This window comes from Alosa alosa, chromosome 1 (assembly GCF_017589495.1).
Source record: "Alosa alosa isolate M-15738 ecotype Scorff River chromosome 1, AALO_Geno_1.1, whole genome shotgun sequence".
In the NCBI taxonomy this organism is placed as follows: Eukaryota; Metazoa; Chordata; class Actinopteri; order Clupeiformes; family Clupeidae; genus Alosa; species Alosa alosa.
This window is the reverse complement of record NC_063189.1, coordinates 43,405,876-43,432,508: the sequence shown is the minus strand read 5'-3', so window position 1 is coordinate 43,432,508 and position 26,633 is coordinate 43,405,876. Positions and strand designations below refer to the sequence as shown.

The window sequence follows — 26,633 nt, the reverse complement described above, 5'->3', positions numbered from 1 at the left end:
TTATGATTAATGTAATTGTTTCCATTTTGTTGAGATTTATTTAGTTTCATTTGTTCTGCAGGATGTATTGTAGACATCTTCTGTAATGGTTTGCCTATAAATGTATTATAACGGATTTATTATGCATGGCAATAAATGCATAGATCTACATATCCATCTTTTAATTGGTGTTCGCAAAAAGTGCTGACACTGAAAACAAAGATCACGAAGATGATCTCATGATGATAATTGGTGCAAGTGATGATGAGGAGAAGAATGGCACAATTACCATAACCCTGCCTACCAGTCAGGGGAGGAAGGGAGCTGTCCATTTTTACAAAACAGCACTTTTCTTGAACTTGCATGAAGATAACTTAATTAAAAGGCCAGCTATCACTCAAAGAGGTTGTTAATGCCTGAGGCGATTTGCCTCCCCGACAGACGCTCAATTCCACAATAAATAAACACCAAGGGGCGCTGTGCCTCCATCACACTGAAATGTTACCACAGAGGTAAGTAACGGAAACCTATATTTTTAAAAGTTAATACAGGGTGTGCTAAATATCAAACAGTTAATCAAGTTAAATGAAACCAAACCCAGCCCTTTCACTCAGAAGCTCCTGTCCTCGGGCATTGATGCAGAATAACATAGACCACTTTTCACGGCAATTTGAGGGCAGCACCTCACGCTTTTCCCCCGCCGGGGTGTGCCACTGACTACTAGCACCGGAGAGGTGGTGGTGGGGGGTATCTACCCCCTCCCTCCACTACCCGCTTCCATCCCTCTCGCGTTTCTCGCTCATTCTTCCTCATTTGTCACTCCTACGCATAGTCGCAGAGAAGCAACAGCTATCCGGAATGTGGAATGAATCGGAGTGAGCTAACTCAGTTCTTAGTTCTCCAGTAACCTTTTAAACGTGCTATTGGGCTTCAGTTGCGACAAATATGGCAAAACAGACTACCGATGCATTTGCCGTTTTCTCGGATGAAAAATCTAACAGAATTGGGCTGCCGGTCGGGATCTGAAAAGAATTGAACGGGTCGCTCTATCCGACACAGATTGGAAATAGACGTGTTTTTAATCGTTGTGTTCGACTGAGGTTTGGGCATTGCTTCTCCGCCAGACCACATTGTTTCGAGGTTTTATTCCGACGGTCAAGTAGCCTATAGCCCATTCATGTTGCAAAACCTCGGTTTATGACAATGGATTACTTGCTGTTTATATGCAGCGTATTGCTCCCGGTGGTGTTCGGTGTTGAAGGTGAGTAGGCTACACTAGGTTACTTGATTTAATGCAAAGAATGTCTTCCAAGTCTTTGTTACCTGTGTGTGAACTACATTTCTCGAGCCCCTTTGTTGTCCAGAATTCTCAAATTATTGCATCAAAAAGATAAAAACAGGCTTAGGCTACTAGAAGGAGACACAGCCTTTAAACTGATCACATCATCACACTTACAGAGTGCACAGTTTTAACTTGGCATTTGTATTTTCTGTCACCGTACCCAAAGCTCTCTTGAACGCGATCACCCGAATCCGCTAAGGCTGAGGGTCTGTTGAAGTGACTGTGGTTCATGTGTCAGTCGTGTCTGGATGTTTGGTGTGTGTGAAGACATTTCAGCTGTATTCATGTATCGGGTGGAATTGTGAAGTTCTTGCTTAGGTTTGAAAATGTGAAATTTTGTCAGAAAATGGAATGCAATTAATGGCATCCAATTAACTTGTTGGGTGGATTTGTTTGTTTGTATGGAAGTATGTATCTGTTGCACTGTAATTGTAATACATGTTAATCTTTGTGTAACAGTTTTGTGCAGCTCTGCTATTGATTTATGTTGGTGTTATGAGAGCCTGACACTAATGCAGTAAGGGATGATAGCAAACGCATCCCTCACACTGGCCACAGTGCAAATTAAGAGAGAGCAGACTGATGCTTTCTCCTTATTCAAATGACATTGAGGGTGGGTCTGTTCTCACCATAGAGCTTTTCAATCTATACAAATGGCTTTGCAACAGATCCCCAATGTTGCACTCCATAGGCTGGCTCAGTCGCTGTCTTTTTGTTTGGCATTCTGGCAAATTAAGCATGTTAAGCACCACACATGAGTGCATGTGAGAGAGGCAGCAACGTCCCTGTCCTGCGCATGGTAGACAGGGCGTTAAACGAAGAAGCTGGTGGAAAACAATATGATGAGGCGGAGTATGAAAGGATTAATATTTGAAAAATCGGACAAATGCACTTGAATCCATGAATCCGTCAGCTGCACCTGAGGTCTTTTGCAGGAGTTAGACAATTGCATGCTGATTTTAGAACATAAATTAGCCACACCTGCTTGGTATTGATGAAGTGTACCCCTAGCATGGTCATTTGTGGTTGATAATTTGTGGTTTACTTAAAATGAAATTGAAATGGGAAAATAGCAGGGTTGGTGCACCCCAAGCACACAACAGTGATTTAAAGTTTATAAGGCTAATGTGTCCTGTAAGTACTTCCATAGCACACAGTAACAGCATACATGATTGCATTCATATAATCCGCAGCTAGACCAAGGCCATATGCAACCTTACTGTGAAACAGGCGGCTCAATTTCTCATCAATTTCAGTGTCAAGAGGTAAATCAATGCAACTCCTGCTTCACCAGCAAGGCCACGCTGAGCTCTCACCTAGCACAGAACAGTTAACTGTTTCCCACCTAACAGGTCTGCCTCAGTGTTCCTGAGGACAACTAGCTATAGCGTACCATGATTTGAGCATATCAAGAGCGCTTCTGAGCAGGAACAGGCACTACTAGTTATGCTAGCTGTCTTAATTATATTATAGTGTCAGGCTATACATGATATGTTTCATTGAATCTATTTTCCATTAAGATTATACCACAAGCAGGACTACACAGGACACAATAAAACAGATAACATGAAGCAGAATTAAGTTTAAAAATTAGCATAAGTACAGCTACATAGTGGGCTGCACATCATATCTTAAATTGGCAAACTCAATTATCAAGGGAGACTGTCAAACCTAGCCCAGACAGCAGACAAGTGGTCTGTGTAACTGGATAAAATTACAAATCTCACACATTTCAAACCACAAACAGCAGCCCCATCTCCTTACTCTGATGGCAGAGGTAATGTTGTGGTCAGTGTCTGTTGGTATGTTGTTGGATAATTTTTATATTCCTCCACTTTTGCCATATAGGTTATGTGGTTAGTGGTCAGGCATTGTTCATTGTATGAGATAATTTTTTTGGACTTTGCTCAAAGATGTAGTCTCCCCAGACGATTTACAAGGCATTGTCTATACACAGACAGGCATCTTGTACTGGTCTATCTGTTCTCCATTTTCCTGTCTACTTTGTCATCATTTGAAGTGTTTATTTAGTGCCTGCAATCCTTCTACATTAAATTTAGAGCGCCATTTCCTCATAAGAGTAAAATCGGTTTGGTAAGGTCACAATATTCAGAGAAAGTGTCAGCCCCTGACGAAAACCGCCTAATGACTGCCCTTGACTGAAAAACGTCTAATTGTTTTTGCATACTGTGGCTCGAGAAACTTCTCCGTCTGTGAATAAGAAAATAGTCAATTTCTGAATTGCTCGCCCCTGGAAAATGAGAAGTTGTGACACAAGGTCTAGATTTCAGCTCAGCCGAGTGTTCAGATGCCTACAGCCTGAAGGAAAGACCAAATGAGGTCATTACAAGTTGATCAAAGCTGTGTGCCTTACATTCTGCCGCACATCACAGTGCTCAGCCTAATTGCATGCATGGTTTTATGGAGCTGGATGCTCTGCTTCTCCGACTCATGATAAACCCCAGACCCGGTGTCAGCCTGTGACTTTTAAAGGATGTGGCCAAATGGACATGGCTGGTTTGTGTGTGTTAGAAAATCAGCATATATGTAGCCTATGCCTGTCAGATATTGTTTGGTATGGTAGAGAGAGTTTGTATGTGCATTTTAGTCAGTGTTTTTGCGTGTTTGAGAGAGAGAGAATGCAAGTGAAAAGAGACAAAGTTTCTGTGGTGTGTGTGTGTGTGTGTGTGTGTGTGTTTGTGTGTGTGTGTGTGTGTGTGTGTGTGTGTGTGTGTGTGTGTGTGTGTGTGCGCGTGCATGCTTGACTCCTTCAAGCAAGCAAGTGTATCAGTGTTGTGTGTGTGTGTCTTTGTGCATGTGCAAATGATCACATGTGTGAGAGAAACTCTCTGCTTGGAGAGAGAGAGAGGGAGAATGCAAACTGCATAGGCGTATTTGCTTTTGCTCTAATCAGCTGAGTTGATGTTATGCTCTAAATATTTCATGTGTTAGCTTGCAGATGTGTGTGTCACATTAATTTGAAGAGAGTGCTTCCCCTTGCAGAATACCAACTTACAAAGTGAATAAAACATTAGCATACGTGCAGTTTCTCCAGCTGCTGTGGAACTTCATACATTTTTTTGCCTCATTGATCAAAGGCGATCCAGAACAATAAATGCCTTGGGTGCAAATATGATGTGGACAACATCCCCAAGGATGGCAGTGGATCCTTTGAGCACTGCTGCCTTGTTAGGATTTGGCCATCGCTGTGCTGCTTTAACCAAGCTAAGCTTGCATCAGCTGCAGGCCCTTGGCGAGATGCAGACAGTTACACAGCAAGTGCAAAAGCTTGGGGTTTGACATTGTGGTATTAAGAAGAGATCCTCCTTTTAATTAGGCGAAAGACTGAGCTCAGAGCACAAGATATTGTTTCATTTAGTTTTAGCTGTCCAAATAAGCCACACGCGCGGAGGGAGGGTGCTTTACTAGTCATTAAACAGATCTGGGTTCCGGTGATAATCAAGGAGGAGGAAGTTAGTTGGTATGTGTGGGAGAAGGCCCCTGGCTGATTTCTGTCTCATTATCTTTGGCCACACAGAAACTCTCATGGACAGCAAGTGGGCTACCACAGAGCTCGCCTGGACCACCTATCCAGAAAGTGGGGTAAGCAAGTGTTTATAATGCTTTTGAGTGAGTGTGTGTGTGTGTCTGTGTGTGTGTGGTGTGTGTGTGTGTGTGTGTGTGTGTGTGTGTGTGTGTGTGTGTGTGTGTGTGTGTGTCTGTCTGTGTGTGTGTGTGTGTGTGTGTGTGTCTGTGTCTGTGTGTGTGTGTGTTTGTTTGTTTGTTTGCAAGAGGTCATGTATGTGCTAATATATGTATGATATGATTTGTTGTGATATGACCTTGTGTATGCATGCATGCATATGTATATGAGAGTATGTGTGTGTGGGGGGGGGGGGGGGGGGGGGGGGATTGCGTGTGTGTGCTTGCCATGTAATTTTTGTGTTTGTATATGTTTGTATGTGCTTGCCAGCTTGTATCCTCTTCTATTTGCCAGTGTGCTGTTCACAGTGCCGTGTCTATGCCACTGTGTTTGTGTGCACACTGCTATTTTTTTGTGCAGGCGTAGGGAAGAAACAAATGAGACAGAACACATGCCCCCCATGACAAATGGATAAAAATTACCAGGAGGCTGCTCCATTTGCACAGTGACTTTTCCAAACGCCGACTGGCAGTTGATTTCCCTCATAAGAAGAGTAAAAAATTAACCACCGTGTTTTTGACCTTAAGCTTGACAGACCTCCCCCACTATACCGGGGCTGGAGCAATTTGTCTTTGTGGGAATGTGCATGCGAAGTCAGTCAATGGAAAACGATGGGTTGCCATGGAAACAATCTTAAGCAGTTCGAGCCTGCTTCTCTGGGCTCGCGCTCGATGTCTTGCATTTCAAAAGCCGTACATCATCATAAGTAATGTGGTCCCGCACGCTGCAAGATAAACACATGCTTCCCCTCTCTGTGATGATTTCTAATTGTGTTGTGAGAAGTCAGAAAGGTTGGCAGTGACTTGAAATGTGCTTACACTCGACAACGGCGTGAAATATTAATGTTGTGCCTCCACACCTTCTGAAAAGCCACAATCCAGGGAAGGTGGTTGCCAGATTTGTTGTGGTTAAGGCTAGGTATGTAAACAAAAGCCGTGGGATTAGGAGTTGAATCAGTCATTTGATGCTTTGAGGATATTTAAAATATGATTTTAAACGTGTTTTTACCTGTAACTTTAATCCTTTAATTGTAGGAGATATATTTACTATTTACTATTCATAAAGTAAAAGGTTTTAGAGAGATTTTAGTGTAGGGCTGTGTGTGTGTATGGGTGTGTGTTTTTTTTTTGTTTGCACCTCAATGTGTGTGTGTGTGTATTTGAATGTGTGTGTGTGTGTGTGTGAGTGAGTGTGTGTGATTTCCATAATATGTTGCGTGTGAGTGTTTTTAATTAAAGGACTTTTTGTTATTTGCTGTTTGTTTAGTCCCATTGCTGAATTGTGGGGAGTGTCTCTTGTCCCAGCTGTCCCACAGCTGGGTCTTTATTCTTTGACATTGTGAAAATCTCGGCGTTCCTAGGCTTGCAACGTTCGATTGCTTCCCCACAGGAGCCAGGTCATTTAGGGTGTTTTTAAAGAGCTCCTCTGTGCTGCATTCGTCCTTAATGTTATCTTTTTTTCACAAACGCCTGGGTCAGCTCACAATTGGCAGGGTGTTAAGTATGGCAGCGAGTTCTGGGTGACATGCGCCGCTGTAAGTGGCTAAACAGACTAAAAAGGCTGAAACCCTCTCTGGCTTTGTTCCGTGAAACAGTGGGAAGAGGTGAGCGGCTACGACGACAACATGAACCCCATCCGGACGTACCAGGTGTGCAACGTGAAGGAGCCCAACCAGAACAACTGGCTGCGCTCCGACTTCATCCCGCGCAAGGGCGTGCTCCGCGTCTACGTGGAGCTGAAGTTCTCGGTGCGCGACTGCGCCAGCATCCCCAACATCCCCGGGTCGTGCAAGGAGACGTTCAACCTGTTCTACTACGAGTCGGACCGGGACAGCGCCACCGAGTCCAGCCCAGCCTGGCGGGAGAACCCCTACGTGAAGGTGGACACCATCGCGCCGGATGAGAGCTTCTCCCTGCTGGTGTCGGGCCGCGTCAACACCAAGGTGCGCAGCTTCGGGCCGCTCTCCAAGGAGGGCTTTTACCTGGCCTTCCAGGACCTGGGCGCTTGCATGTCACTCATCTCCGCCCGCGTCTTCTTCAAGAAGTGCTCCACCACCATCGCCAGCTTCGCCGTCTTCCCCGAGACGGCCACGGGCGCCGAGGCCACCTCGCTGGTCATCGCCTCTGGCGCCTGTGTGCCCAACGCCGCCGAGGTGTCCGTCCCCCTCAAACTCTACTGCAACGGGGACGGAGAGTGGATGGTTCCCGTGGGCTCCTGCACCTGCATGGCGGGCTTTGAGCCAGCCATGAAAGACACGCAATGCCAAGGTAAGTGATGGTTTGGACGCATACTAATCCACCCAAATCCTCTTCTACTGCAAAAAAAAAACGTTCTTCTCCCTCCCTTCTCTCCCCGCTCATGTGAATTATGAGGGCTTTGGTTGTTGAACATCGCTGTGGGTTATGTGCGGGTCACAAAGGCACTGTTACACACACGAGAGCGCGGATCTGCTGGCACACGCTCCAGTGCTCAGCAAACTAAAGAGCAGAGAGAGCACCATATGCTCAGCCCCAGAACCAGTTAGAAACACCACAACACTGCACAAGGGCCAAAGAGCATGTCAGCGTGTTCAAAAGTCATGTCACTAAAGCCGCCGTAAAATGCATCGTGAGCCTCACGGTTTCAGCTCAGGGCTTGTTATACACCACGGGAACCATACAGCTTGTTATACACCACGTGAACCATACATTTTTTTGTAAACTGCATATATATATATATATATATATATACACACACATACATTCATACATACACATACATACGTATGTGGGTATGGGTGTGTATGTGTGTGTGTGTTTCGGATGGAGAGAGTATTTTTAATGCTCCTCTTCTTCAAGTGCGGCATGTCGCCAGTGATGACCCAGAGGTGATTCCCCCACCCCCTGACCACTCCCCGCCGCCTCTTGGCTGGCTGACGACGGGGTGTTGATAATGGGGAGCAGGACTGCAGTGGTGTCGGAGAACAAAGCTGGCCGGGCGCACCAGCCCGAGCCACTTCCCTGACAGATCTGATAGGGGCCATAACAGAGCGATATGCCCAAGATGGATGACGCTGCGGAGAGTGTGTGAGAGAGACAGAGAGGGGGAGAGAGATGGTGAGAGAGTAGGAAGAGCAGACAGAGAAAGATAGATAGGGAGTCTATACATAGAGGAAGAGAGAGAGAGAGAGAGAGAAAAGAGAGAGAGAGAGAGGAGAGAGAGAGGGGGATACAGTACGTGCGGGAGAAGACAGATAGAACAGATAGGAAGCCAGCACACAGAGAGAGAGAGAGAGAGAGGGAAGGATGGAGGGAGGGAGGGGGGACAGGGCAGATGTAGGAAACAAGGGGCAGCAGAATCGACAGCACCAAGAAGAGAGGGAAGGAACGGAGGAGTAGAGGAGGAGGAGAGGGAGGAGGAAGACAGGGTTTGGGCAACGAATGGGAGACAGAGCAGAGGACGACAGACAGAAGGAGGAGAGGAGGACTGATGGGCAGATGGGGGGGTTAGAGAGAGGAGGAGTGAGAGAGAGAGTGAGAGAGAGAGAGAGAGTGAAAGGGGGGGGGCAAATGGCCTGTAAGAGATGGAAACGACTCCCTCTGCTAAGCCAGGAGCTGAAGTGTCCCTTTGCTTGTGCAGAGGTGCAGGGAAGGGGTAAATAAGTTCCTCTGCGAGTACGCTGAGGAGCTCATTTGTTTCCATCTGGTCTGTTCAAGGTTAAGAGCCTGCCTTTAAGGCCTGATAAACGATTCTCTGGGGCTGCCGCACCGCCAAGGCGCCAGAAAGCGGCGCAGCAATGGGACGGGAGAAAGTATAATTTTCCTTTATCACCTCCTTGCCTGCAATTTGTTCGCTGCCATACTGGCACACACGACACACACACAGACACACACACACAGGGAGAGACACACACATGCACAGATACACACAATCACACACCTGCATATACACTCAGATACACAAACATAAGCAAACGTACACAATGCGCACCTACTAACAAAGGTACTTAGACAAGGACACAAGACTCAAGAGTGCACACAAAAGCACATTCTTGAGTCCAATCGAATACACACACATACACATACACACACACACACACACGCATACATTCACGTACCTGGGGTTCTGTTAGCCTTTATAAGGGAGACAGGGCTGGCATTTTATCACCAACTAAGTCTTAATTGTTTTCACTTTGAGAATGCAGAACACCATGAAGTGGGACAGAGTGGGAGAGAGAGAGAAAGGGAGGGAGAGAGATGGAGTTGGAATTTTCCACCTCTTCATGCTCTCCCGCTTCCCCCCTCAGTCATAAAATAAACTTTCAGCTGTGATAGACTTCAGGCTGCAGAAGGGTTTGAAAAATGAATATGGGAAGATGTTGTACTTTTCAGCTATCACAGCAACACCAGTAACCACTTTTGATAACGTTCCTCTGGTATATTTTCCAAGGACAGAAACTTTGCTCATCATTGTGCTTGCAATTTGTAGTAGAGGGAACATTCTTTTGCTGATCTTTTATTCTGATCACTGTATGGAACATCAACCAAAACCTCAGTCGGTGCATAGCATAATGATGAGTAGTCATCTTTAAATATCGCTGAAATGCATATTACATTAACACAAATAATTAGTTCCCTTGATTATTTACCATATGTTACATTAGCAAATAAAGCATCACTCTGACCGATGCCTCCTCTGTGGCTCTCCCCAAAATGCAGTGATGGCTACTTTAAATTCCAGCTAAAAAAAAACCTGAACCTCTCTTTCCGCTACGGAAAGCGATATAATAATGCTTACTGTAAACTATCTGTATGTTTCGCACAGCAGTAGATGTAACTTTCTCCTGCTCTTCCTCCTTCTCCTCCTCCTCCTCCTCTTCCACCTCCTCCTCCCCCACCTCCTCCTCTTTATTTCCATAGCGTGCCCTCCTGGCACCTTCAAGTCGGAGCAGGGCCAGGGTTTCTGCTCGCCCTGTCCACCCAACAGCAGGACCAGTGCCAGGGCCTCCAACCTCTGCCCGTGTCAAAATGGCTACTACCGGGCTGACTCTGATTCGCCGGACACTCCGTGCACCAGTAAGTGAGCGAGAGATGATGGACAGGGTTCAAAGGCATCCATTTAGGCGCACGTTGGCCCATGTCTCTGGTTCCAATTTGTTAGTATCGTAATATATTCTTATGTGGATTCAGCGGATTCAAATCCAAACTGACGTGAGGATGTCTGGTATGCTGCGATCTGTTACTCATTTAGAGCTCTGCTTGAGAACAAATTTGTGTGTGTGTGTGTAGGGTGTGTGTGTGTGTGTGTGTGTGTGTGTGTGTGTGTGTGTGTGTGTGTGTGTTTGAAGGGGGTGGGCTGAGGAATTGATTGTGTGTGGTTGAGAGAGACAGAATGAGAGTATGTGTGTATGAGAGAAAGAATGTGTGGATGCATGAATTTGTGTGAATTAAGTGTGTGTGTGTGTGTGTGTGTGTGTGTGTGTGTGTGTGTGTGTGTGTGCTCCTCTGTGAATTTAGTGTGTGTGTCAATGTGTTTGTGTGTGTGACTGACTAATTGAATCTGTAAAGTCTGTGGAAACAAGCGGGAGCAATGCCAAGCTCCGGGAGGATTTCGCAAGGATCTGATTGGTTACCACACCGATCTACAGCTGGCAACATTAGCAGCCTATTTCAGCTAAATTGACTGCATTGCATCTACTGTTTGTTTTGCTGCATCGTCCCTCACATTGCAAGCATAATAAAAGGTGGAATATACCCGCAGTATGAGGTCCAGTAATCCTTTTAGGGCCATTTCTGCACTTGTTTACTCCATTTGTACAGCTGTAATCGGCCCTTAATTAGACATCTGAATGTGGCGCACTCCGATGATTTTATACCGCAGACTGTCAATTAATGGCATGATGTCTCTGCTGTTTGAAAGAGGAAGCTCAGATGCTCAGTGGGGGCACCGGGGAGGCTTCTTGAATGGTGCAGAAATGGCTCTGGGGCACTCACCTTTCTGCCGGAGCTCATCACTGCAGCGGCAGGGTGCCAGACAGCTTTTAGGAGTCAATGTGAATCCATTTGAAATTAAAGTAGTTACACTCCACTCGACACACACTTTCAATTCATAAACGTTCCACCGGAGACTTTGGTTTATGCGCCTACAAGAGTCAAATTGGGTCTGCTTCATGAAAGAAACATGGACTTGGACAGAAGTGCTTTGACCTCATCCATGTGTGTCCATACCCTCAGGCACACATTCAGCAAAATATGCCCTACATCTGAAGAGCAATGAATTGGACATTGTTTAATGTAGAATAACCGCTGCGTATACCAGTGAGACTGTCAGAGTAGAATCAGGATTGACACTAAAGGATGTGGATGTGGCCTGTATGCAAAATAACACAGTTTTATCATCATGTGTAGAAAGAAGACCCAACTAGAGTAGAGTGTAGTAATGCCTCAGAGACTTGTGTCAGAGCCTGCACTCTTCCCCTCTCCCATTGATCTCTGTGTGTGTGTGTGTGTGTGTGTGTGTGTGTGTGTGTGTGTGTGTGTGTGTGTGTGTGTGTGCAGCCGTGCCCTCCGCCCCACGGAACGTCATCTCCAGTGTCAACGAGACGTCCGTGTCGTTGGAGTGGGCAGAGCCGCGGGACCTGGGCGGCCGGCGCGACGTGGTCTACAACGTGGTCTGCAAGAAGTGCCTGCACAGGGCGGGCGCTCACTCACTCGCGACAGCAACGGGGCGATGTCGCCACGGCCTGGGCCTGGCCGGCGGCTGGCCTTTGAGGAACCTGCAGGCGCACACGCGCTACAGTTTTGAGATCCAGGCCGTTAATGGTGTCTCAGCCAAGAGCCCTGCCACCCCCAACTACGCCACCGTCAACATCACCACCAACCAAGCAGGTGAGGGCCTTATCACCGTGGCTGCATGATGGCACATGATAGCACTGGAGAGTATAGGCCACTTTACACTACAATTACACTGCACTCACTCTACCACACAAGCAAGTAAGGACTACAGTAGAACAGTAGATTTACACTGTTGTTGTACATCCTGATATTTAACATTTCCATTTTCTCAAAGAAACCAGACAACACTCTGGAAGAAGGTTCCAAATACCTATCGGATGCGCCGCAGTTCTATATCTGTGGCCTCAATTGATCTCGAAATTCAGCATTTTTTCTTCCATTTTCTCTGAAAGTGTGCTTCTTGTGGGAGTTTGACCTTTGCCCTTGGCACTGCTCACGCCGCCGCTCTGCCAAGCGGTCTGCAGAAGCGCTAGTCGGCCGGTGCGCTGCTGAAATCATCTCAGCACGCCCTGATGTCAGTCCAGTTTGATGGGTTCAGTCCCTCTGACATGGTGCCAGATGAGCAAGGAAAGAAGTCACTGGAGCACACGGACAAAGACGTTTTTTTTGCACCTCTTTTATTAAACAAGCATTCTTGAACGTCAGTGCGCTTCACTGACTTCTCTCCCTGTGCACCACTAATCCGACACCTGAGAAGCACCAAATTGTTCTCAGAAGCGCGGTGGAACGACCACTAATATTTCCAGATGAGGCTAGCCACATGGACGTGACTGACCCACCCCCACCCCCACTCTCTGTCCACACACAGCTCCGTCGGCCGTCCCCACTGTGCTACTGATGAGGGCCACGGCTGGAACCATGAGTCTCTCCTGGCTGCCGCCTGAACAGCCCAACGGAGTCATCCTGGATTATGAGATTAAATACCACGAGAAGGTGCGAATCGCTTCACATCACAAGCAGGGGGGGAGGGGGGAAGGGGGGGGGGTATGGGTTGGCCAGCAGCCCCAAATGAGAGCCAACTGTTTTTACTCTTACACACAGTGTCGCAGTGCTGCATGTGAGGGACAGTCCATGCTCACATTAACTGAAATGAGTTCTACTGAGCCTGTTAAATGGGTGCGCATCCACATCCACAATGTGTGTGCATCCACAATCCTTCAGAGTATATGACTATTGCATGAGGATTTGAGGACAGATAGCTTCAGTTTTCCTTGCTGTGCCAACGGGTAGAATTACTCACTCTGTGGTGGCATGCTTCCCCCACTGCTCAAACCCACATGAAAATAGACGATAGGGCCTACATGGCCACTCAATTGTACAGTCATGCTCCTTTGGGCCGGTAGAGGGGACCCACCACTGCCTAGCTCTGTTTACTTGACTCAGATTTGATATTTTGTGATACATGGCACAAGGCGACATTTCAGGCTCAAACAATTTGTAGATGCCTGGAGCCTGAATCCACCCCAAAACTTACGGTAATTAGTACACATTTGGAGTTGACAGATTGGTTTACATTTAAAGCAAATCACTGTCTTTTTGAGGTCTATTTGAGCTGATCAGAAATTAGAAAAGCTGTATGTCAATATTTTTGCTGGTATATGTATGAATTTGTATCACATTCAACATAAGTATCATTAGGAATATGAATATTAATCGGAATTAATACAGCTCTGTATTAATTAAGAGACCACTGCAGTGAGTTGCCGATCATATGCAGACCACTGCAGTCGAGTTGACGATCATATTCAAATTCAAGTGGTCTCTCCCTCAGCAACTGTAGGATGACATCAGAAAAATGTGCAATGGTCTATGTGTGTGTGTGTGTGTGTGTGTGTGTGTGTGTGTGTGTATATGTATATTTGCCAACTGTTTATCTCTGCATAATGAGTATGTATTTCTGACGAGGGCCAACTGTTTGCCACAGGGTGAGGCATTTTCCCACACAGTGACTGCCCAACACAGCTCTGCCCGGGTGGAGGGCCTGAAGGCGGGCACCGCCTACATGGTGCAGGTCCGCGCTCGCACCGTAGCTGGATACGGACGCTACAGCTTCGCGGTGGAGTTCAGTACCAACGAACACAGTAGGAACATTCTCTCTCTCTCACTCTCTCTCTCTCTCTCTCTCTCTCTCTCTCTCTCTCTCTTTCAGCTATCTTGGTAGCATTGCTTTACCTTGTTATGTTAATGCTCAGTGTCATGTTTTCTGAAATTGTCTATGCGCTTGGTACTGAGAGAATGCTGACGATTGTGGTGGAATTTTAACGGCTGTCATTTCGTTTTTTTGTCATGCCAATGGGGGTGTCATACTAATTGCTTGTCGCTGGTCTCGCTAGGTGACCCAGAAAGGTCTGTGCAAGATCAGCTGCCACTCATCGTGGGCTCTGCCACAGCAGGGTTTGTTGTCATTATCGCCCTGGTTGTCATCGCCGTCGTCTGCCTCAGGTAAAATAATCCCACACGCAGTCTCCTTCCATTACTGATCTGTCTTTTGGATTTTACAAAAGCTCTCTATTTTCCGCTCGACATGCACACATTTCACTGCACTGAGACTCTTAAGCTCCAGAAAGAATCAGTGTTCTTCAAATGCCTTCAAATGGCGGTAGAGATGCTCACATTTTTGTCATTGCTTTGTCACAGATGAATCACTCCCTATAAACACACACACATACACATACACACACACACACTAACACACACACACTAACACACACACATACACACACACACACACACACACACACACATACACACACACACACACACATACACACACACACACACATGCATACACACACACACACGGACACACAGGACAGCGGGCAGGACAGCGGTTGGCTGTTGAGGAGTCCCCAGACTGACACAGTGTCCATGTTCCCCATTCCCCCTTGACAGGCTTAGCCTTGTCATGCCAGACTAACCCCTCCCTTGCCCCTGTGCCTTTCTTCTTTCTCACTCATGCATTCTGTCCCAGTGCCCCCCTCCCCGTGTGTGTGTGCGTGTATGTTTGTGTGTGTGTGTGTGCGTGTGTGTCTTAGTAAGGCGTCTCTCGCATAAGCCCAGCATTTCAATTGGAGATGAGATGCTAATTAGCTGCTGGCATCATTGTTATCACAGGTTGTGGGGAAACAAAAGGAATCCCACGAACGCTGAATTCCAATAGGGCCTTCTACTGGGCTCCAGAACACTGTGCCACCGCTTAGGCGGAGGTGGCAAAACAATGGCACTTTAATGAGAGGAGAGGGACTTTTTCACGCCGCTAATCGGCTTGACAAAATCGTGTGGCTGTTGAGCATCTGCCATTAGCATCTGAGGATGTGGAGAGTTGGAACGTCCACAGGGCCAGCGCTCGGGTCCTTGTCTGGAGACGGACACCTGCTGTGTCATCAGTGGTTAGGAATGGGTAGCAGTCTGTGGAATGTGACCCCTCGATTTCGAGGACTTGACCCATGCCCCTGGGAATGTGGCTCCTGTCTGACCCTTCAGTTAGCACGTCTCATAGTACCCTTTCCTAGTCTACTAACATGTTAAGTGCTTTTGAATATTATTTTAATTTTTAAAAAAATCTTGTCAGGGAAGATTTATATTTAGTTTCTGTCTTGTGATTGACTTTGAGAGATGGGTGTCTGTTTTGTGGTTTGTTTTTTAGGAAGCAGCGCACAGGCTCGGAACTGGAGTACACAGAGAAGCTGCAGCAGTATGGTACGGCCACCTGCAGACACAACCGCACCAACTCAGAATCACAAATCAGTGTTGCAAGAGCTCAGAAAGAACTGCAGGGACACTGCCTCAATCCACACGCGGCTGCTTATGATAAGACTTTTTCTTTAACCAAAAAGGAATGAATCGCAAATTAGAGCCTACTTGTTTTCTTCCATTGCAGTCACCCCCGGTGTGAAAGTCTACATCGACCCCTTCACATACGAGGACCCTAATGAGGCCGTCCACGAGTTTGCCAGAGAGATCGACATCTCCTGCGTGAAGATCGAGGAAGTGATTGGAGCAGGTAAACAAGCACCGCTAACACAACATCAACTAGCCACAAACAGCAGCTGTGTGAGCTAATCAAACCACTCTCACTCTACTAATGTGTGTGCAACAACACATCTAGTGCTCTACAAAGCTGTGTTCGGTGTGACATTTAAGAGGGGGACGCTTTCCTTGTGCGGCAGTAAATAGAAACCTCCCCGCAGCCACAACTCAGTATTAACGCCGTAATAAAAGATTCCCAGTCATAAAACATTAATGTCGCTGTATCCATGGGCATGCTGGTTTCCTTTTCCACCTTTAACAAGGCTTCCATCCTCCCTCACTCACTCACTCACTCACTTCTCCTCCTCCTCCACCTCCACCTCCTCCTCCACTCCGCCAACCCCTTTCCCCCTCCTCCTCCTGCCTATCCGCTCCTTCCATCCCTCTTCCTCAGGTCCAAGGTGTCAGTCCCTTACTGCCCCCAAGCTTCTGTGTCGCCCCCCTCTCTCCAGCGCCACCACCCCTAAACTCCTCGCCCACCCCCTCTCTCCATCTGTCCCTTGCCTCCTGGACCACTAACATTCACTGCCACTCCTCTCCTCCACCCTCCCTACTCGTCTCCTCTCCTCCACCCTCCCTACTCTTCTCTCCACCCTCCCTACTCGTCTCTCCACCCTCCCTGCCTGTGTCTCCTCTCCTCTTCTCTCCTCTCCTCATTTCCTGCCCCCCCTCCTTTTTTCCAATCCCTCCATCATAACTGTTATCATTTTCTCTCCTTTTGTACTCCCACTCCCACCACCGCACACACATATCTGTTCTTGGGGCGATAAGCTCTAGTTTTGACCCACTCAACCCCCTCCTCTCCTGAGTGGACTCAGACCAGTCCTCCTCCTCCCCCCCGACCTCCCTCACGCTCCCCCCCTTCACTGCTCCCGTCTTCCCCCCGCTATGCCGCAGGGGAGTTCGGCGAGGTGTGCCGGGGTCGCCTGAAGCAGCCGGGCCGCAAGGAGGCGGCCGTGGCCATCAAGACGCTGAAGGCCGGCTACACCGAGCGCCAGCGCAGGGACTTCCTGGCGGAGGCGAGCATCATGGGACAGTTCGACCACCCCAACGTCATCCACCTGGAGGGCGTGCTGACCCGCAGCTGCCCCGTGCTCATTGTCACGGAGTTCATGGAGAATGGAGCGCTGGACTCCTTCCTCAGGGTAGGCATTAGGTGGCTTTGCAAATATGCCGTGCCTTCAACCACTAACGCTCAGATCAGAGGAGATTACTCTGTAATGACCAGCTTTCACACTGGGTCGCAAATAAGATAGAAAAGAAAAATAGTCTCTTATGGAATTGAACACTTCAAATTTCACTCTTGTAATAGTACTCTGCAAACTATGCATACAACTGCACAACGGTGCCTATACATTCACATAGGCCACTCTTTCACTGAATACTATCATAAACCATTGCCCTATGCACTGGATACAAGCACCGCCAACAAAGTGGTTCATTCCCTAGGGTATGTGTACACTGATATGAATGTACATATGTGTGCATGTAAATGTAAATGCCTGAAGGATATTTCAGTGTAAACATGCTTAAGGCTAATCAGCAGATCTTGTGAGGTTCTTCTTGGGGAGCTTTTGCAGCAGCGCACATGCTGATATTAGTCAAAGTGGTTTATGATAAGTGTTGGAGTAACACTTCGCAGTGTATAGCCTACTGTGACCTAATTTTCTGTTGGCCAACAACACATCACATGAATTTCTCATCCGCCGAGATTTTTTGCGGATTTATTGAGCATAAAATCTGCCCAGGTTTAAAAATGGCAAAATTTTTCAATTCAAATTGCACTGACTCATGCAGAGGACACAGCTCATGTGCTGTCACCGCTTCGTCCCCATAAACAATACCGCTCGGCTCTCCTGGCACTCGCTCGGGCCAGCGTCTGAAAAGTGTCGAGACTGGAAGACACACAGACGTGGCCTCAGAGGCCATCAGGAGCTCCGTGACTCAGGACATAAAGCTCGCGCTCCCTCTCCAAGGCAGGCGTGCGGGCGGGCGGGCGGGCAGGCAAGGGCAGCGGCACTGTGTTCTCAGAGCCCGCGCTCACGGGGCTACCCAGGGACGTGGCACAAGAGAGAGCCACGGGAACCCAGAGAGATCTAAAGATGGACTCAGATTACCTGTGATGCTGCTGAGAGGCTTAGTATGAATCATGCCGTAGGGTGACAGAGGGAAGGGGAAAAAAGCAGAATCCAGAAGTATTTTGAATCTCATCCTTGACTCCGGCTTGCTTTCGTAACGTAAGCTGGCTCAGAGCTGCAGGCATCCATCTGCCATGGATGCCTTTTGCCACAGATGTTTTTCTGCATATACAGCCTCTCATCTACATGCATAGTTAGAGCTATGGGGATACTCTGTGACAAAAGCGCTCTTTTTCAAAATTGATTGAGTTTTTATTTTTAATCCGTGACAAACCCTGCAGTCTCATCTGGTACAGCCATGGAAACCAATAAACAGATTTTGGCAACTGGTGTTGTTATTTTTGCGTTTGCGCCGAAGTGGCGATCCCTTTGTTGTCCCTAAAAGACACAAACATTTTTAGATTAAAAGGAAAAATTCAGTGCGATGTGAGCTGTTTGCTGAGATGGCTTTACCGGAAGCCGTGCATAGTCATCGTGGCAGGGCTCATCTTACAGTAAACAGTTATTTACGGCCACCGTTATGTCATGGCAGTGCCTGCGAAAATTGACTTTCTGCTTCCCTCCCACTCGGCTCCAGATGAATGATGGGCGGTTCACCGTGACTCAGCTGGTGGGGATGCTGCGTGGCATCGCCTCGGGGATGAAGTACCTCTCCGAGATGAACTACGTCCACCGCGACCTGGCCGCCCGCAATGTCCTGGTCAACAGCAACCTGGTCTGCAAGGTGTCCGACTTCGGCCTGTCCCGTTTCCTGGATGACAACTCCGCCGACCCCACCTACACCAGCTCCCTGGTACGTGTCATGTGCTGTGCCAAGGTAACGCTCTGTGACCTGTTCTGTGGTTAGAACACTTTGTTTGCATTATTCATGACTAAACATATCTGCCACTTACTGTAAGGAGCTGGCCTACTTTTCCCCTATTTCCTACACTATAGCTTCCAATGCACAGTCTAGCATATACTACATAATTGGCACAGCTCATCTAGACCTGGCAGGGTGAAGCTCCTGGTTTGGTGGATCCTGGCAGTAGCTCTGTGTCAGTAACTGATCTGAACGGGCTAACTCTTCTCTGCTCTGTTCTTTAGGGGGGAAAGATCCCGATCCGCTGGACTGCCCCCGAGGCCATCGCCTTTCGCAAGTTCACCACGGCCAGCGATGTGTGGAGCTACGGCATAGTGATGTGGGAGGTGATGTCATTTGGAGAGAGGCCTTACTGGGACATGAGCAACCAAGATGTGAGTCACAGTCTCAGCCTTTCATGACATCATGAATTAACATCAACAATCAACACACACACACACACACACACACACACACACTCACACACTCACATATATATGAAGAGTTGGGTTCCAAAACACTATATCTCCATTTTTAAAAACATTAATAATAAGTCATGTTATTTAATTGTATACCACACAATGCAACAATTTCTTGCTGTATTATAACCGTATCATTTGCTAATTTTATGAATGAACCATCCTCCTACTCACCCAGCTACTGCACTCTTAACTACTCATGTATAATACATCTAGTACACATTTGACATATTTCCCTCTCTGCTCCCCCTTGGCTTGCTGCACGCAGGTGATGAATGCGGTGGAGCAGGACTACCGGCTGCCCCCGCCCATGGACTGCCCCACAGTGCTGCACCAGCTCATGCTGGAGTGCTGGCTCAAGGAGCGGAACCAGAGGCCCAAGTTTGCCCAGATCGTCAGCACGCTCGACAAGCTGCTCCGCAATGCCGCCAGCCTTAAGGTGGTGACCAGCTCACACTCAGGGTAAGCAGAGAGACTCCGAGAGACAGTCTAGCGTGAGCAGTCAGTGGAAAGGACCTTATAGCTGTTAAAGCTGTTAGACAGAGGGATGGCATGGAAAGGACTGTGTGGGAATAGACAGTGTGAAGAGTTTTATATATATATAAATATATATAAAACTATAACATGCAAACGGTAGGGAGAGCAAAAACAACATACAAACATGCAGCGATACACATTTAGACAGCCAGTAAACCACAAGGAGAACAAATCCTAACTTCACTTGGAGGATAAGTAGAAGGCCTGTCAACATTGAGACCTAAATCTGCATAATGCATGTCTTTATAACTCTCTGTGAGAGGTATGTCTATTACAGCCCGAGCATTGCATTATTTTTGTGGCACGGTAGTGTAGAATGAAAGACCTGCAGCATTTTTCTTGTGTCCATTTAGTTGTTCACTTCCTCCTTAACGGGCTCTTTTCATCTAAAGCCTCTTGCAATGCACAGGAGGCATAATGTTACATTTCATCAGTGTTTGAGGGATCCTTTTAAGGTTTTCATAATCCCCAGTATAATGTTCTCCACATCCCTGTACCTCCCAGTGTGTGCTAGCATGTGACAAGTGCGCAGCTCTCATCTTCGGTGCATTGTCAGTCCCGTGAAACACATGAAAGCGTTCTATTTTTTTCCTCTCAGCTATACTTTTAACAGTATTAATCTTTCATGCTGGAGGAACGCACTGCTACTGCTGTTCATTACATTGCTCAGTTTCACAGCATGTGGAGGGAAGAGTTGCCCACACTGTCACTGTTTTCACTGAGTCTGCTCTAAAAGACCGTCCTGTTTGAGCTTGAGTCAGGTGTGTGTGTGTGTGTGTGTGTGTGTGTGTGTGTGTGTGTGTGTGTGTGCGTGCGTGTGTGTGTGCCTGTGTGTGTGTGTGTGTGTGTGTGTGTGTGTGTGTGTGTGTGTGTGTGTGTGTGTGTGTGTCTGTGAGGTGTGTGTGTGCGTTGTGGGGTTGCTCTCTGAATCACACTGCCGCGGGAGCTTTTTAATGGCTGACTAGCACAAAGTCGACTAGCAGAATGGCCTTTTCCTCCTGGCTGCCCACTGGACGAAGGTGATAGGGCGTGAGCAAGTTCGGCTCTCGCCGCCGCAGTGGCTCAGGTGACGGGGGAGCACGTAATGAGGGAGACGGAGGAGAAGCTAAAAGAGAGGAATGGCTTTAATGAGCTGGCTAATGAGCTTTTTAATGTGGCGGCAGCAACGTGCTGGAAGTGGGGATTCGGCATGCGTGCATGTGAGCGCGCGCGCGTGCTTGTGTGTGTGCACTCGTCACCACAGCCCCTGGCGTACAGGGCAGAGGGGTAGGATATTCATGTCACGCTCCGTGTGTGGGGCCACACGCACTCAGTATGCATATGATTCATTTATGTTTTCATCTGCATGCACCAGCGACGGCTGCAGCCGTGCCCAATGTTGACGTGCCGTGATAATCTTCACAGAGAGGCAGCTGCCTCTTTCAGAGTGTGTGTGTGTTTTTGTGTGTGTGTGTGTGTGTGTGTGTGTGTGTGTGTGTGTGTGTGTGTGTGTGCATGTAATTGTCCATGTGAGCAAGTGCAAGTGCTGCATGATTAGAAAACCTTTCACCACTCCTGCTCATTTCCTGCTAGCCAGCTCGCTGTTTTTACAGTTCTTTAAATGGTAAAAGCATCCATCATGCCCCATGCTGAATCTGTATCTCCGGTCTGTGTGTGTGTGTGTGTGTGTGTGTGTGTGTGTGTGTGTGTGTGTGTGTGTGTCTGTGTGTGTCTGTGTCTGTCCCCAGGGATCTCCTGCAGGTCGGCGGGACGCTGCCGGGCCATCAGAGGAAGAGCCTAACATTAGGTGGCACGCAAGACATGCGGCAGCAGATGAGCCAAACACTTCCTATCCGTGTCTGAAGGAGAGAGAAAGAGAGAGTGAGAGAGAGAGAGAGACAGACAGACAGACAGACAGACAGAGATGATGAGGAGGCAAAGACGAGAGGAGTCCCAGAAAACAAATGTATATCACCGACACCAAGACTAAGGAGAGAACCACTTCCCTGTCAACAAAGGAGCACCAAATCAACCCCCCTCATCCCAACCCACCCTCAGACTCCTTGGAGTGCTGTATCCCAGCAGCAGCAGTACACCAGACATGGAGGCCCTGTCTTTTACAGCCCGCTCTGGGCCATGAGTGGACTACACAAGAAGGACCATCTTCCAGACCACCTGCAGTGAGACTTTCCTTTTTTAAAAGAATGGGGAAAAAACAGAACATAAAGAGACGAAGCTACTTCAGTGTACAGAGAGCCATCATTTGATTCTCCATAGAGACATGTACAGTGGATTTGTGGTCAGTGGAGAACTGGACACTTTGCAGTGGATTGGCAGCACAGTGAGGAAAGCCTGTGAAAGGCAGGCGGATCCTTAGCTAAGTCTGTCTCACAGTGCCCACAGGCCATTATTTTTCACTCCTCTTCCTTCTCCAAGGTTACTACCTTTTGCACTGAATTGCCATGATGCGGATGTAAAAAAAAAAGAACAAAAAAAACTTCATTTCAAATTTGTTCTCAGGTTCTGTTTGCATGCCTGCATGAAGTTGTTTTTTTTTACTTTTCACTCTTGGCATCCACTACCTTCCTCACATTCACTCTTCTTCCCAGACTCAGCTTTCCTCTCAGACTGGAACTCTGAGGTGAGGGATGACCATAGACTTTGTGAAAAAGAAAAAAAAAATGAAATTAAACCCGAATAAGAACTTAATGGAAAAATGTTACAAGATCAATCGCGTAGAGATCGTTTGGAGAATTGCAGCCAGAACCTGGGACATCTTACACAATTTTTTTCTCTCTCTCAATCTGGTCTTCATATTGAAGAAGAGACAGATAAAAGCAATTGAGAGTTGGAATCAATGAAGCTACAAAGAGGAGGCTGAGCTGTATTTCAGCTCAAGCAACATGTAAATGAAACTGGTGGACCCTTTAATAGGGAGAGATGATTTGAAGTGACTGCCATAATTGCTGATAATCTTTTTTGTTTTGTCTACTAGTGTTCTGCTTTGTCTTCCATGTTACTTGGAGATTATTCTTCATGGATGGCATTGGACTGTGACCTATGACTAAATGATCCTAAGGCCTGATAATAAGTGTAATTAGAATTGTGTGTGGATGTGTGTGTGTGTGTGTGTGTGTGTGTGTGTGTGTGTGTGTGTGTGTGTGTGTGTGTGTGTGTGTGTGTGTGTGTGTGCATGGGTGGGTGTTGAAGGGCTGTGTTTGTGTACACGTATGTTGGGAAGGGGGCTTGTTTGTTTGTCTGTGTATGTGTGTGTGTTAGGGGGGTACATGTTTGTGTGGGTATGTGTGTGATCGAGTGAATAATTATGTGGGTATGCGATACAGGTTCATATGCATGCCAGGCTGGAGGTTTTGTGACCGAATCCCATCTGTGAAGCGTGTTAATGCTTTGATAGCTGTTGTTTAATGGAAATTACCTTTCAGTATTTTATTTTATTCTATTAAAATATGCATCATTCGTAAAGGTAAATAATTAAAACAATAAAAACTCTGGAAAATATACAAAAAAACATTCTGTGTAACTACATGAAAAAGAGTGAATGGCAAAGCCGTGGCAGCTACAAAGTCATGCCACTGTGACCAGGAATTCCTCGGCTGATCTGAATGACACATGTCATGTATGACACATGTCATGTAAGATGAAGTGATGGTATGGAACATAATCCCTCCAAAATCATGGCGGTAATTCATTTTCTCAACACGTGGAATCGCTGGAGATTTGCTGCCACAGTGTGCGCAAGGCGGTCGGATCGGCTCTGCTGTGCGCTGTGTTCCGCCCCTCTCCTCTCTGATTTCCCCAGTCGCCTGGCCCCAAAGCTCAAAGCCTTCGTTCATGATGCTGTACAAAAGCAGGTTTTGAGCCCCCCCCCAATTACATTGGTCCTGCGCAAGCCTGCAGATCAGGGAGAACAGCCTGCCGGTGGAATCAGTCTCACATCGGGGTCTGTCTGGACTGCCGCATGAGATGCTGAGATTCGCCCTCTTGGTTGTTGAACCACTTCTCTCCATCTGCCACCAACATGGCAAAACCAGACAAACAATATGTTACCATGAGGACACTTAGGATGTACATTAAAAAAAGAAACTTTCACTGTGTGATTTTCTTTCTCTCTCTCTCTGCCTCTCTCTCTCTCTGTCTGTGTATGTGCTGGGTTAGTCATTGCAACTGTATACTAGAAGGTGAGGCATTTCCGCCAAGCTCCAAGCAGCACCCTCAAACCCATCCATCTGGTTTCACCTTGTTTCAGAAAGCAGCAGGTAAATACAAATGACCCCCCCCTCCCCTTTAAATCTCATAAATATGCATTAAAGGACCTGTGTGTTGCTCGCCTCAGCGTCCACGCTGCTGCGTCATCCTTTGGCCCCCACTGAAAGGCTGTTCTATTCTATTGATTTCCACCCACCCGCGCCGGCAGAAGTCTCGCGCAGCACCATCATAATGCCGTTTGTAGCATTCATGTCCCAGCTTCGCCCGGCCCTGTCGATAATTCCCCAGAGAAGCTGCCTTTTGAGCAGCCGCGCACAGGCCCATGGGAGAGGCGCAGGAGGTGGTGGTGGGGGGGGTTAGAAGAAGAAGGATGAACAAACCTCATCATGCGCTTGTGTAAATACAGGCACGTCTTCTTCCTTCCCTCTCATTTTTTGCCAGGCGAATTCTTTGAAATTCATTAAACATGCATAGGGCATTATTTATGAAGAGTTTTGTAAGTTAAAAATGCCCTCGTTTTCTTGATGCCTTGGATAGTGAAGTAGACGGGGATCAAACACACACTCTTACTAATGGGGGGAATTGACTGATTAATGTCTATGCTGTTTTAATAATTAACTAAGGAGAAGGGCACAGTCAAGTATGCTTTCTTGGTGTCATGCACAGGGTTTTATGCTTGAAATATTGTAGCATTTCATCCTCAGTGATACCCATGAAGTCACTCAATACAGTCATGTGTGAGCATGCTGGTGCTGCTCTCCCTAAATGATGCTTCGATCTTTATAAATGTATGAGAGGCTAGGGCCTTGCAAATCACCGTAATAATAAGGGTTTTCTCCCCATCTGCAGTCTGCAGCTAGTGATGGCAGAGAATCCTCTTCTGTGCTGCATCACAAGTCTGTTCTTTAACCATCCGGCCTTTGGTGCTCAGAAGGTTACATTGTTAACCAGTCTGTGATGGTGTGAGGAGATGTCCTCCCTCCTATGACTAAAAGCTTAGGATCCTTTTTAGGATGGGGCGTATGGATCAATTACCACATGAATGGCCTTTTTCCCAAAGAAAAGGACATTGTGATCTGAAAGAAAATGGCAGCTACAGAGCTTTTGCGTTGAGACTTCTCGTTGTGGGTAGGCTGCTGAAGGAAGGAGGGGAAAACAATAAGCCACTGTTCAATGCTTACCAGGGATTGTGAATGCCTTTTTAAATGTTACCCTGAAATATTAAAGTGTCTCAGAGGAGCCACAAGGAAGCCTGCCCTACCTTTGGCCTCAGCCAGCTTCTCATTCGTTTTCAGCCTATTACTTTAACCACTCTACCATAGCTCTGCTACTCAACTACTCCATGATTCAAATGAGATGACCTCCGGGCCAGATTTAAAAGCACATTTAACACTCATGATTTTATGTCTGTGTGGATCTTCAATTTAAACACTTAAAAAAATGAAAAAATACATGTGAGGCAGTACTCTGTTAGGATCGTTTTTGACCTTTTCTCTTTTCTCGTGTGGGCACACATGTTTCTATCTAAAGCCAGTCTTGCACTCTACATAGATAAAAAAAAAAGTGCACTCTTGAGAGGTGGCATCTTTGAATTGTTGGAGGTCTTTTTCCTGCCCGTCAAACTGTGGGGTCTGGAGGCAAATTTAAGTGCACTCGGCTCGCTGCAGTCAACCCCAAAGCCAATTAGAATAAGGAAGGAAACAAAGAACAGATTAGGCTCCTATGAGCCCACTCTTGTTTGCTTACGGGCCTGAAAGGTCTGGCGGGGGGCCCCCACTAGCCTTCCTGCCTGCATTACAAGTCAGGAAGGCAGAGCGAGGAGGGAGCGGAGGAGGCCGGGGTAGAAAAGGGCCCAGCAGGAGCTGGATGCATTAGCCTTTGAACCAACGTACAGTAGGTGCGGATGAGGCTTTAACCACATACAATCCCACACAGCTGCCTAATTCCCTCTTCTATCTTCCTACCCCCTGCCCCATTTCATTCCATTCCAGAGGTGTGTGTGTGTGTGTGTGTGTGTGTGTGTGTGTGTGTGTGTGTGTGTGTGTGTGTGTGTGTGTGTGTGTGTGTGTTTGTTGTGTTGGGGGCAGGACTTTCGGGGGTGGAGGGGCAGGGGTGAATCATGCTAATGTTGGGCTAATTCACATCGCATGGGTCCGCCACCGGAGCCTCTCCGAGGTGGTCTGGAGGAGAGGGATGGAAATATGTGCGCAGAATACCTAGTGCCTCTTCCAGCAGGGTCTTATCCCTGATCCCCTCCCCCACGGCTCCGCTCCCCGAGTACCTGACTCTTGTCACTTTGATCTGAGCTCCACAAGTGACATCTGCCACTTAATGCTTGTTTAGTCATGCAAGCCAAGAAGGGCTTGATTTACCTTATGGTGAGGTCATGCAAATGATCTTGCCCAACAATTCTGAAATCCCATCGCACTTGCTCATATCATCAGAGCGATTTATAAGTAGCTGACAAATCTTCCTGTTTGTAGATGCAGAAAGATGCAAAAGCCCTAAATTTAGATTTTTTTATTTATTATTATTTTGTTATTGAATGTAACTGTATTTGTTGAAGCCTGTGTAGGAGAATAGACTGAAATTCAATCAGATTGTAA

The 26,633-nt window shown here is 47.1% G+C and overlaps 1 protein-coding gene across 1 annotated transcript; it reads left to right on the top strand.

Annotated features, from left to right (window-relative positions):
- Positions 1-632: 632 nt before the first annotated feature.
- ephb3a (eph receptor B3a) lies at positions 633-23,878 on the top strand. Its single transcript, XM_048249334.1, has 15 exons — positions 633-1,240; positions 4,860-4,924; positions 6,619-7,291; positions 9,923-10,078; positions 11,561-11,890; positions 12,606-12,730; positions 13,722-13,878; positions 14,131-14,239; positions 15,444-15,496; positions 15,678-15,800; positions 16,724-16,971; positions 18,542-18,757; positions 19,051-19,200; positions 19,553-19,746; positions 21,549-23,878. Exons 1-15 carry the CDS (start codon positions 1,177-1,179, stop codon positions 21,661-21,663), a joined length of 2,778 nt encoding a protein of 925 aa, XP_048105291.1. The 5' UTR covers positions 633-1,176; the 3' UTR covers positions 21,664-23,878.
- Positions 23,879-26,633: the final 2,755 nt, after the last annotated feature.

Coding starts and splice junctions, on each gene's coding strand:
- ephb3a (XM_048249334.1), top strand. CDS start 1,177: ATGACAATGGATTACTTGCTGTTTATATGCAGCGTATTGCTCCCGGTG. Junction 10,079..11,560: donor GCCGGACACTCCGTGCACCA/GTAAGTGAGCGA, acceptor GTGTGTGTGCAG/CCGTGCCCTCCGCCCCACGG. Junction 15,497..15,677: donor AGAGAAGCTGCAGCAGTATG/GTACGGCCACCT, acceptor CTTCCATTGCAG/TCACCCCCGGTGTGAAAGTC.